We start from the raw sequence: 13,263 nt of genomic DNA, 5'->3' as shown, positions 1-13,263 counted from the left end.
AACAGGTTCCAGGGCTGATCGTCGTTGTTGTCTTCTTGCTTCGGCTCTCGCCATCAACTTCCTCTTCACTGTCAGCTTCCTTCCCGCCAACAAATTCTCCTGTTCTTTCTTTTTCAATTTTGTTGCTGTAATTTATCAATGCACTTTGATTTTGTTGCTAAGAATATCACTGAACTAGATTTTTTGTTGCTGAAAATCATCACTGACATGAATTTGTTATTGAGCTGGAATTTTCTATTTACATTGTGTTTGGATTGAACCTAATTAGTTGTGACCATATGTATACTTCAGTTTAGAAGTTGGATTAATGGTTTATTTAGATAGATATGCCTTGGGGATGCTGAACACTGCTTGTAAAAGTTGTTGCTGCAAACATAAAATTTAATATTATTTTGTTACTCTTGTATATTCTTATATAAAGAATTACAATGGTAGAATCAACATTGTGTGAGCATACTATGTATGGTGAGATATTTTGGTGATTAGCTAACATACTGTTTGGAGTCTATCTAAAAGTAGACGAGGCAGGATAATTGTTTTTTGGAACTTTATCCAGGCATGTTCTTTGGTTGTTGACATGAAGCTCTGTCCATTAAGCTCTAATGGATTTTTATTTTTAATAGTTTATTATTTTGGTACACAATTAATTTTAACATTATGTCAACATTTTCAAGAAATCAATTGTCTTTATCTTAAATAATGTGTTCTGTATCCTGAATACACTAAGGGACAGTACAAAGGCAACAAAGCATAGAAGTCCATTCAACAAATACAATATAAGGGGTCTGTCTCATGCCTGAATTGGTTGAATTTGTTATTGATTATCGTAACTAAACCTTGAATTTGTTATTTTTTTACTCAAATAATTACTTAAGTAAATCTTTTTGTTGCTGAAAGTCATCACTGAGTTGAATTTGTTAGTGACTGAACCTTGAATTTGTAATTGTCTTGCTGAATAATCACTGAGTTAATTTTTTTTTTGTTCCTAAAAATCATCTGAATTGAATTTGTTATTGATTATCATGACTGAACCTTGTTGCTGTCTTTGCTCAAATAATCACCTAGCTCCTTTATACTTTTACAGCATGACTTTGCAGTTAATGTATTTTGTACTGTGTCCCTTCATCATCATAGCTTGTGTCTTTGAATCAAATGAAAAGATTTGTCAACAAAATCTCCCTACAAAAGTGAAGGTGGCAGCAGCTCCAAAGAGATTGAAGATCCCTCTCATCCATTGCTGCAACACAGGCAAGCAGCTTTGAATAGAGTGAAAGGCTCACTTGACTTCTCTCAATTGGAGATTAACTGGCATTTAGATCCGTCGTGATTCCACCATTCTATGTATTTTAATGAATTAATAACAAAAGATTGAAAAAATTGGCAAAACATAGGCCAAATATTTAATATCAACTGTATTATAGGCATGATTCATTGTTGTAGTAGAAATTATCTGTAATGAATTATCTTGAGGAAGCTTATCCTCTTATAGCAAATATTAAATTCATACATGTAATAAAAGTATGATCTTTGTCAAATACATTTGAACTTTTTCTGTCAATTTTCATTAGTTTTAATCAAAACTCTAGTATATAGATTGATTCATTTGCGAAATATAAAAACAGAATCATATGAAGCATGTAACATTATTAGTTCAATTCAAAATGATACATGATTCTCATTCATGGTGTTAGCTTGTCATTTAGCTGGGGAAGAAGTGAAGAACTATAAAAACTCTTTTTTGTTCTAAGGTTCTAACAATGCTCATCATCAAATAGAAACTCAGAATAAATTGTATTAAGAATCAGGATAAATATGTTCTCTTCTCTTTATCAATTATAACAACAACATTAGTACTAGTCTTTTTTAAAAGAACCAACTAAAAAAAGAAAATATAACATAATCAAAATAAAATGAATCAAGACAACACCAAATTATATGAATTGCTGCAAGTTCTTCTTTAATATCTACATTGCGTATACGAAACTTCAAGATACAAATATGCATGACAATGATAAATTCACATTCTAACAATGGCATAAGATTAGTTGTTTACACTTTACACAGAAATTCACTAATTTTGTACTTCAAATTCAACAATGGCACACGAGGCACACCCACTGAGCCATTTTGTTTAATCATTCTTAACTGTTTGAAAACAACACAAGTAATAGAGCTTCTTCAGTAACAGCACCCACAATCATCTCATCATTATCATCATTAATCATTAAAACTAATTAGCACCCTTAATAACATTCTTGCTATAATAATGGTTCCAATCTTCTTCATCAGCATTCCTTTGTCTTCAATTACCACACTCCATGAAGGTCAGAAGACACACACTAAATAAAATCACAAAAGACTTACCGGAAGGAAGAGCGGCGAATGGCAAAGAGGCTGACGGACGAGCTGCGACAAAGACCGGCGAAAATGCTGCTGCAATGGCGATGAAGACGGGGCTGGAGGCGGCGACTATCAGGCTGTGATGAGGGAAGGTGACGATTCTGCCTCAGCCCTCAGGCGGAGACGGCGAATATGCGATGAGGCCGTGAGAGTGAGAGACCGCGGCGCTAAGAGGGGAGGACCGGGAAGAAGAAAAAAAACCCAAAATGAACCGTTTATGACCACAAATAAAAAAGAAAAAAAAAACTGTTAAAGATGAACCGTGTTTTGGTTTGATCAATGCTACATGTCGAGTATTAATTGGTAGAAGTAATGTGTTTTTTAAAAAAGATGTTTCTTGTATGTTTATCTAAGTGGCGCCCAATTTATAATCCACAACTTACCTGCAAGTGCACTGGGATCGTACCAAGTAATAAACTCTGGTGAGTGAGTATTGATCCCACGAGGATCAATGGATTAAGCAAACAATAGTCAATTAAAGAATATCTTTATAATTTAAATTTAAAAATAGTCAATTTAGGTTTATAATTTAGGATTAACGGATTAGCTAATTTTAATATTTAGGTTTAAAAATAGATTATTTATAATTTATAATTTAAGATAAACAAAATATCTTTAAAAAGTTTAGTTAATATTTACTAAAAAAATTAATTTGCTAACATTACTCGTGTGCCATTCCATTTTTTATCCAATACCAAAAATTTAAAGAACCTACTAATATCAAGATAGGAAAAAATCTATGAAACAACAATTGAAGGAGGGAAAAATATGGATGCATATGGATCTAAGATACCAAAGAGGAAAAAAAATCTGGTGGCACTACCGGCGGCGATTGGAGGTTTCAAAGAGATGATGATTTTGCACTAGTGGTGCAAGAGATGCATGGTTATTGAGATGAAACACTGGAAAAGCGAATTCAATTAATTGTCCACTTTTATTCTTCATCTAAGAGTCGAGTTAGGTGGCGAAAAACGACGACACATCGGAGGATGCTTGGGTAGAAAGAACACTCTTTGTGGTGCTTGTGATCTCTTTATGGAGATGTAGCTAGGAGTGGTGGGAAAGGAAAAGTTGTTTATTATGGTATATATGTTGATAATAACTATAAAGTTGTTAAACATATGCAATTTTCTAAAAGTACGAGGAAAGAATAATATAAAAGCTTTTGTATGTGGGCCGTGGTTATACGACATTTATATATTTGAACATTTTGAAAAAGTTAATTACATTTTATAATTGAAAAAATATAACGAACTAATTTTAGTTATTAGTAGTTAATATTTGTCAATATTTTTTTAGTTTTAAAAGTTTTTATTTTTTAAAAATTTATAATTTATAATTTAAAATTAAAAATTAAAAATTTATGATTTAATATATAATTTGACAATAAATAAAATAATTTTAAAAAATTAATTTATATTAATAAAAAATTAATTCTCTATCATTACTCTTTATAATTTTGTAATCCTCAATGTGTAGCATTATTTGAAGGTGGCTAGTTAGCTAACTAGCTAGGCTTCTAAGAGGAAAAAAGATTTGGTTGGAGAATGAAGGAAAAGAGAAAAATGAGAGAGTAGGGTTGGACAGTGACGGATCCAGAAAATTTTGATAGTGGGGTAAATATATATATATAAAATAATTTTTATAATAAAAATATCATGTGTATATAAAAATTAGTAATTAAATTATTTATTAATCATTATATATTCGTATATAAATATATGTATTGTTTAATTTATTTTTAATGTGTATTTTTTATTTTAATATATATATACAAGTAGTTATTTTTTATGTAAATATAACATGATTAGTTTTTATAATATCTAATTTTACAAATTAAAATACTAAAATAATCATTTATAAATAGGGTAAAGTATATTTTTTGTCTTTAAAGTTTGACAAAAATTTCAAAAATATCCCTAAATTTTATTTTGTTTCAATTTTGTCCCAAAAGTTTTCGATTTGTATCAAATATACCCCTGACGGCTAATTTTTCAAAAAATTTAAGATCAATTTAACAACAATTTCATAAGAACAACCCCTCAACACAAGCAAATCAAGCATAATTTTCAGGGTAAAAAACCCAAATGAGCCAAGGGTGTCTCATATTTACCCAAATCCGCCAAATGAAAATCTGAGACATCAATCCACCAGATCACAATATTATATAATTCGAATTGATTCAATTCGAAATACTCCCAAGCACGATTCGCACGTAATTCGAATCAACTAGCATCGAATTATGCATGCAAAATTCGTGAGTAATTCGAGCCAAATTCGTTCGAACTATAAAAGGCAAGTTCGAATTATATCAATTCGAATTACATGGAGAAGGGTACACGTATAGAGTTCGAATCATATTGATTCGAATTACGTGTTTTTGGGTTCAATAGGTAATTCGAATCGAGTTGATTCGAATTACAAGGGTTTCACCTATATAAGGAGTTCGAACCAAGTTCATTCGAATCACTTTTTCATTCTCATACCCACCAAATCCCAGAGAAAATGACCAACAATCGAGCCGACAAAGACCGGAGCGCCATATTCAGGCGATGGGGGACGATCCGGGGAGGCTTTATCGTTTGGATGGAGTTGCTCATATCGCCGGGGTGATCAACGACGAGGTTAGTTGTTTCTGATATTGCGCTGTTGATAGTGTTTTTTGTTAGTGGTTAAAGGTAGTGGTTGATGATAGCAGTTTATGATAGTGGTATTTGTTAGTGGTTTTTGTCAGTTGTTTAGGATAGTGGTTTAGCCTAGTGATTTTTGTTAATGGTTTTTGATAGTGGTTTATGTTATTGTTAGTGGTTTAGGATAGTGGTATAGGCTAGTGGTTTTTGTTAATGGTTTTTGATAGTGGTTTATGTTAGTGTTAGTGGTTTAGGGTAGCGGTTTATGCATGCAATTTTGGTCGCTGGTTTAGTATATCTACTATTGCATGATTACTTTGTTGGTTTTTTATGGCGTGAATTGTATATGTTAGTGGTATTTTAATGTGTTCTCATTATGCGGTTCATCTAATACCCAGCCCCGGCGTTGCATATCGAGCATGCGGCGGCAGCAGGGGATGCGTCTTGATGATAGGTACATTCCGTACTTGCAAATGGCCGGATTATACCATCTTGCGAGACTGAACGACAGATGGTTTCGAATAGACGAGCCCCTTGTGAGTGCATTCGTCGAGAGGTGGCGGCCTGAGACGCACACCTTCCACATGCCGTTCGGAGAGTGCACCATCACACTTCAGGACGTCGCGTACCAGCTAGGGTTGCCAGTGGACGGACATTACGTCAGTGGTTGCCTGACAGACTTCCACGTATACATAGAGGGTGGCCGGCCAGCTTGGCAGTGGTTCCATGAGTTGCTCGGTGTTTTACCTCCTGAAAACCAAATTCAAAAGTTCGTAGTGAACTGCACCTGGTTCCAGGAGACTTTTGGAGAGTGCCCCGACGGGGCCGATGAGGAGACAGTTAGGCACTTTGCCCGTGCCTACATCATGATGTTGTTGGGCACCCAGCTGTTTGCCGACAAGTCCGGCAATCGTATACACATCAGATGGCTACCCTTCATTGCTAGGCTTGAGGAGATGGGTGGCTACAGTTGGGGGTCGGCGGCACTAGCATGGCTATACCGGTGCATGTGCCGAGTGGCCAACAGACATGTCATGAAGTTAGCTGGGCCGTTACAGTTACTTCAGTCTTGGATCTTTTGGCGGTTTCCTGCTTTTAGGCCTGCTGGGTATGATGCGTTTAGCTGGCCCCTTGCCTCGAGGTACCACCATTGTATTGTACTAGTTAACCTTATTTTATTTATTTTCAATTTTGCAACCAATTTCACGCCTTTTAGAATCATTCATGAATGCAGTACCGTTTTTAACTTCCTACGCAGGTGGTCAGGTTACAATCCTGGGATTAGCAACAAGGGCCCTCGGGTGGAGATGGCTCGACTGAGGATAGACTTGTTACAGCCTCGAGATGTAAGTACACTAAGCTCATATGTATATTTAATGGTTGTTTCAGTTTATATGGTTTAACGAATTCGTTAAATGGATTTGATTTGCTTTTTTCAGTTTATATGGATGCCCTACAGCTCACCCGACGTCCTCCAGGTTGTCCATCCGGAGGTATTGGAGCCTCGGCATACGATGTTATGGCGGTGTGTGACGTCGCTGATATATTTTACGGTGGTTGAGTGGCATCAGGTTGATAGAGTGTTACCGCAGTTCGGCGGCGTACAGCCTCCCCCATATCCCACCCTGAACATCGACTTCTTGATGTCGAAGGACGGGAGAGGAGGTGACCGTTGGTTCCTGTCCCATTTACGGCATTGGCATGCTCACTGGGAGACACGTGCGGATCACGTGTTACGGTTCGATGTTGTTGCTGACCCGGGGCCCTCACATGAGTTCTTGGCTTGGTGGCATCAGTATGGAAAGAGGTTCTTGTCACCTGAGATGTACTTGGGGGATCCGAGAGGTATTCCTGTTCCGGTTGAGGCGACGCAGAGGGGTCCTGGCCGAGTTCCAGATATGGACCGAGTTGACGACGTTCCTGACAGGCGTCGGATTGAGAGGAGATCTCGAGTTGGGACACGTCGTAGCCAGCGTGAGTGGAGATGGCTGGACAAGGCTATGGAGGAGGGTGAGGAGGCCGGTGGGGGCCGTGGTCGACGATGAGGGCGTGGAGGCAGGAGGAGGGAAGCTGCTCCTGTGCAACATATGCCTACTGTTGGTCATCAGGCCGATGGGCGAGGGGCTCCACTGGGGGGTGTTATGCCCGCTCATGGCGGACATGGAGGAGAGTGGTACGGATCCGATATGGGAGATCCATCTAGCCATGCTGACACTAGGCTTGGAGGGGGGCCGCTCGGGGATTACTTCGTTGGTGTTCCCACTGACGACCAGACACCTCAGGAGAATACGCCGTAGGTGATTCCGGGATCAATGTTTTCGGAGTTTCTTGCCGGTGATGGGATGGACGCGGATTTTGGTGGATCACATTTCCTAGATGAGACACCACCATCATGCAGGAGGATGAGGCAGCCCGTCGACGGGGACAGACGTCGGGGACACAGGCAGCGTTAGATGTCGATCTGAACGAGCCTCCATCAGTGGGCCCTATTCAGCCTTTCGCTTTGGGTGGGACCCCAGCATCCGCACATCTTGCTCCGTCACATTCAGTTGCCGGTCCATCCTCGTCCAGACCCCTACATGTCCAGTCTAGGGCGCCTGCACAGCCACCCCCGGAGGACGAGGAGGACGAGATCGAGGATGAGGAGCCCTTTATCCGGAGAGGTCATAGGACACGGGTCCCACGTCGCTGTGGCACGGGGTCGCACCTCTTTAGATGACTTGTGTATCTTGATATATGTTATTTCGTTATCTTGGTTGTATGTTATTTGTTTTCGTTATCAGTGTTGTATTTTATGTCGTTATCTTGGTTGTATGTTATTTACCTTCATTATCTTCGTTGTATGTTACATACGCTCGTTATTAATGTCATGTTTTATTTCGTTAACTTATTTCCATAATTAGTAACACATTTGATATACGTATCTTCTGTGAGCATGAATTTTTCAGCACTAGAAACCCACTAGTTAGCAAACTTAGTACATCGTTTTCAACAAGAAAAAAAATACAGATGATCAAGCCCGTATCAACAGAACACAAAACCAGACACTACTACTAATATCACCTTGTATGGCTGGGTCCTCCGGCCTGTGGACAACACCGACAAGTGTGTCCGGGTTGCCTACAGAGACCACATCTCTTGGGCGGGTTTGGATCGGCCTCATCCATATTGGTCTGTATTTGAGTGGACCACGAACGACCCTCCCTCGCACGCCTCATGTTCGGGTCCGGTATAACGGTCGGCCCGTCATAGGGTGGCCAGAATCCCTCCGGAATGGGAGGAGTGAATCCCATCTGATATACACTGAAAACTGAACTTAGTCAATACACCTGGTGGACGTATGGCTGCCAAGTAACACGTGAATTGGAACAGCATGCCAATGCGTGCGGACATGGAAAATGAAGTGCCTGGAAGTATCCACAGTCACATATCTGAGAACCCAGTGAGACCCTGTAGCTACCGAGTGAGAACGAACCGGTCGGAGTCGTCTCTGCCACGGTGTACTCCGAGTTATCCCTATCATATACAGTCACCGTGAAACACCTAGCCGTCTTCAGATTTGCCTCGATACACTTTGCCAGGTATTGACTGAATTGTTGACCGGTACCAAGTTGGGCCTGTGCCTCCCTCCCCTTCCGAACGAATAGTTCAGCCAACCTGCCGTATGTGGCCTTCACCAGCGAGCACACAAGGAGATTCCTGACACCCTTCAGGATTGAGTTCACACACTCGGAGATATTGGTCGTCATGTGCCCGAATCTGTGCTCTTCATCACAATACTGTGTCCACAACGAATAATCAATCCTGTTCGCCCAGTCACACATCGCCGGATTCTCAGAGCGCAGAATGTCAAACCAGTAATTGAACTCCACTTCGGTCTTGGCATATGCGGCGTTCACAAGAAGCCTCCGAGCATCTTTGCCCTTGAATGTGAGTGCAAAATTTGCTGCTACGTGTCGAATGCAGAATGCACGGTACGCAGCCGGAGGTAACCATCCCCCGTCAGGAGCCTCAAGCGCGGCCTTGATGCCGTTATGCCTGTCCGAAATAACTAGCAGACCTGGCTGCGGTGTCACATGCTGACGGAGGTGAGAGAGAAAGAACGACCATGACTCAGCATTCTCACCCTCAACTAGTGCAAATGCCACAGGCAGTATGTTGGAGTTCCCATCCTGTGCAATTACGACAAGCAACGTTCCACCATACTTGCCATATAGATGGGTGCCGTCAATACTGACCAACGGCTTGCAATGACGGAATGCCTCGATACAAGGTGGGAACGTCCAGAACAACCTGTGAAAATAAGCCTGAGACTCGTCGAGCTGTCCCCCAACTCGAACAGGGCATGTCCGAAGGACTGTTACTGTACCAGGCATGGTCAACTGGACTCCTAACACCCACCTAGGTAGCTCGTTGTACAACTCATCCCAGTCACCATAGATGATGGCAACAGCCTTCTGCTTCGCCATCCACACCCTCCTGTACGTCGGCCTGAAACCAAAGTGTGAGGCCGTGGCATTTAGGAGCACCTTGATATTGACGGATGCATCAGCCCTAACCATTGGCATAATGAATGTCGCTATCACATGGTAATCCAATCTCCTCTGGTCGCTGGAGATAGATGTGGCGAGACACGTATGCGGTCCGTTGTACCGTTTCACTTCCCAGATGCCCTTGCGCTGCCGGAGACTCAACCGAATCAACCATGTGCACCTATTCCCAAACTCAGAACACTTTCCCATATACCGGCGATAGTCAGACTCAACTACCTTGTACTGTACCCCTCGGCGGATGCTGTAAGTCTTCACACTCAACAGGGCCTCATCTCTGTCCTGAAACTGTTGACCAACCTGGAACTCTGTCATACCAGCAGACTCGTCCACATCTCTAGCGCCAAAACCAGCAGCCTGCCCAGGAAGCCCGTCCTGCCTCATGGCATCCAGGTCCAATGATGAAAAATGGGGTGGGTACTGTTGTGTCCCAGAACTAGATCCACCTGCAGCCCCTCTCGGGTCACTCGCTCCGAGATCATCGCCGCTATCATCGGCAATCAGATCCGGCTCGACATCATCGTCCTCTGGATTATCAAACAATCCGTCTCCAACACCAGCTGGTATGGCACAATGTACTGGGGTCGGAAGATGTTCCCCTGTACCAACCTCTTCGCCGACATTGCCGCTGAGATCAACAGCGAATGAAGGGGAGGCAACAGGCTGCAGCGGTTGCTCGTACGCAGGGACGCAGATCAACGGCAGGTCTCGAGCTAGAACTTGCAACCGTGGCTACAGCGTGCATATTCCGGTTCGAACCCCCCAAACTAGAAACCACATCAACCAACTTTGCCAACAGCTCTGGTGTCCTCACCTCCGGAAACTGCCGGCGACAATGAAACATGACTTGCAAGTCCTCATCACTCCCCATCGTGAAACAGTCATACTTCACGGTATCTTGAAGCACGGTGGTTGGAATGCGATACAAAAACTTCTTAACCCTTTTCACACCATCCAAATCAAGTTTCAGCAATACATAGCTAACAAGGTCATCATAGCTCGTCGTAGGCCTCGCGATAATACAGAAAGGATCCTTATCGGTGAACTTCACACCGGATTGAGTTTTTCTCTTAATGGATCCTCTGTGGTGAACCAACACTAGAAAACTATCCTCACCAGCCATCTGACCCTCTATTGAGAGCAACTCACGTACACCTCGTATATATAGAGCTATGCCTCACAGTAATTCGAATCAACTCCATTCGCACTATACATACATAATTCGAATTAAATCAATTCGAATTACTTTGAATTAGGAAATGAGAGTAATTCGAATCAATTTGATTCGAACTGCCCTAAGCCACATCCTCTACGTAATTCGAATTAATATAATTCGAACCATGCATGCATAATTCGATGCTAGTTGATTTGAATTACGTGTGAATTGTGCTTGGGAGTATTTCGAATTGAATCAATTCGAATTATGTGTAAACCTAATTCGTATTCTATTGATTCGAATTATATAATATTGTGTTCTGGTGGGTTGATGTCTCAGATTTTTATTTGGCGGATTTGGGTAAAAATGAGACACCCTTGGCTCATTTGGGTTTTTTTACCCTAATTTTCATGCATTATTGTTATATTGGTCTTAAATTTTTTGAAAATTTAGCCTCCAAGGGTATATTTGATGCAAATCGAAAACTTCTGAGACAAAATTGAAACAAAATAAAACTTAGGGGTATTTTTAAAACTTTTGCCAAATTTCGGGGACAAAAAATATACTTTACCCTTATAAATATTTGTCTTTTTATATAGGATAATGCTACATATTCATATTTTTTTGTTAACTAAGTCCAATCAAATTTGTCTAAGACAACAAAAATCAGTTATGACTAATATTATTTTAAGTTTTATTGTTTAACTTGGTTAGACTTAGTTCATAAAAAGACTTGGATGTGTAGTATTTCTTTTACATATATATAAGTAAATACTTATTTAAAAATTTACTTCTTATACAATTAGAAGTCAATTTTTATTGAGATTCATAGTTGAAAAAGTTTTTTCAATTAATGTAGTTGTTATAGAAAAAATTAAAACTAATATAAAAAAAGATAAATAACACTCTTTCGAGTTGATTTCTAAGAAAAAACACAAATTTCATTTAAATTGAGAATTGATCATTCTAATGACATCTAATATAAAATTTTTAAATTGACTATGAAATACCAAAAATTAAATAAAAAATTATTGTGGAGTCAAATTTAATAATTTAGTGGAGACAAATAAATATTATTATCAGATACTATTAAAAAAATTTCAAATCGTAGTAAGGGGCGATTGCTCCACACTCGTATACATACATCCGTCCCTGCGGTTGGGAGAGGAGTATATAATGGAACAAGTGGTGGTATTTTTTTTTAAAAGGAAAAAGAAAATTTATTACAAGAGCCGACAAAAAATGATAATGATAGGAAATTAAATTAAATTAAACAGATCTAAGTTTACAATCCAAAAACAAAAGTCTTAGTCACTAATTAACACACGCATGCATCCTGATGGTATATATAGTGATTCATACCAAAAGTTTTGAAAATGTCTAGATCACAATCGAAAAAGAAATATAAAATTAGGACCAAACAAAAGTCACAGATACTAATATCATATACAAAAGCTATAACGTACGTAGGAAGAGTAATATTGTAGTTTTCCACCAGCTATGATCATCACTTATAAGGCTTACAAAAAAAATAAGGACAACCAAAACCGAAACTCTCTAGTTTTATATGGATAAATATACATATTTAAGCCTTATTTTTATTGTTAAATATTTGTATTCTTTTTTTAAAGGATGCAGTTGATATAATTAATGCCCCATATCATTACATCTTAATATTCATTAAAAAATTATGTTATCAAATTTCTAATTTTTTAAACATAATTATCTTTTCCATTTTGGTTATTCAATAGACCCAAGCATGCTTATATTTTTATGTTTACAGAGGCAAAAACAACCTAAAATCATCCAACTCCGCTAGCTACTAGAAAACTAACAAAAGGGATACAACTAATAATTAATTAGCTATTTTTTTTATTTTTTAAAAAAGAATGTGAATTCAAATTATTATAAAAAATATCTAAAAACTAATAAAAAAATTTAAAATCTAAAAAAAATATATCTGAAATTAAATAATAATAAATATAAAAAAGTATTGTAAAACCATTTTAAAAATTTTAAAATTTATTTAGAAAATGTTAGGTGGTGTATGCGCAGTCCCACCATCTCTAAATACGTCTGCGTCTGCGGCTCCGCGTGTGGATGCGTTACGGACGACGGCAGTGCAAGGTTGGCCGACGACAACTGTGGTGGGAGCGACGGACATGCGCTTTGTAGATTCACGATTGTCGGCATTAATTATGAAAAGAAGGAGAGAGATAAAGGTTCAGTTGATTTTTTTTTTTTTTTTTTTGAAACTGTGAATGAAAGGAAAATTGAAATTAGAGTAATTCTTTTAGGTGCTATTTTTTTTAATCCTAATTAACTGCAGTTAGCTACAACACTAATCAGTCTCCTAGACTTTTGTTAAAATCATCTATCTATAACTAATATAATAACTAAACACTCTCACGATCTTCTTGGAGAAACAGCTTGCTTGCAATCTTGCATGCATATTATATTGGTTTTATGACCATAATCAAACTAGTTATAAGTCAATAATCGCGCTTTTTAAGTTAGGAGAAGATTC

The 13,263-nt window shown here is 38.9% G+C and overlaps 2 protein-coding genes across 2 annotated transcripts; one reads left to right on the top strand and one right to left on the bottom strand.

Annotated features, from left to right (window-relative positions):
• The first annotated feature begins 5,449 nt into the window (after positions 1–5,449).
• Positions 5,450–7,075, top strand: LOC140179334 (serine/threonine-protein phosphatase 7 long form homolog). Its single transcript, XM_072218090.1, has 4 exons — positions 5,450–5,901; positions 5,977–6,171; positions 6,289–6,376; positions 6,470–7,075. The coding sequence occupies exons 1-4, from the start codon at positions 5,450–5,452 to the stop codon at positions 7,073–7,075; spliced, it is 1,341 nt and encodes a 446-aa protein (XP_072074191.1).
• A 1,275-nt stretch (positions 7,076–8,350) lies between these two features.
• On the bottom strand, positions 8,351–9,406 carry LOC112748961 (uncharacterized). The gene is made up of 3 exons (XM_025797219.1): positions 9,293–9,406; positions 9,091–9,202; positions 8,351–8,979 (listed from the first exon to the last, which is right to left on the bottom strand). The coding sequence occupies exons 1-3, from the start codon at positions 9,404–9,406 to the stop codon at positions 8,351–8,353; spliced, it is 855 nt and encodes a 284-aa protein (XP_025653004.1).
• Positions 9,407–13,263: the final 3,857 nt, after the last annotated feature.

This window comes from Arachis hypogaea, chromosome 15 (assembly GCF_003086295.3).
Source record: "Arachis hypogaea cultivar Tifrunner chromosome 15, arahy.Tifrunner.gnm2.J5K5, whole genome shotgun sequence".
Taxonomy (NCBI): domain Eukaryota; kingdom Viridiplantae; phylum Streptophyta; class Magnoliopsida; order Fabales; family Fabaceae; genus Arachis; species Arachis hypogaea.
The sequence above is the reverse complement of the archived record's forward strand: the minus strand, read 5'-3'. Positions and strand labels throughout refer to the sequence as shown.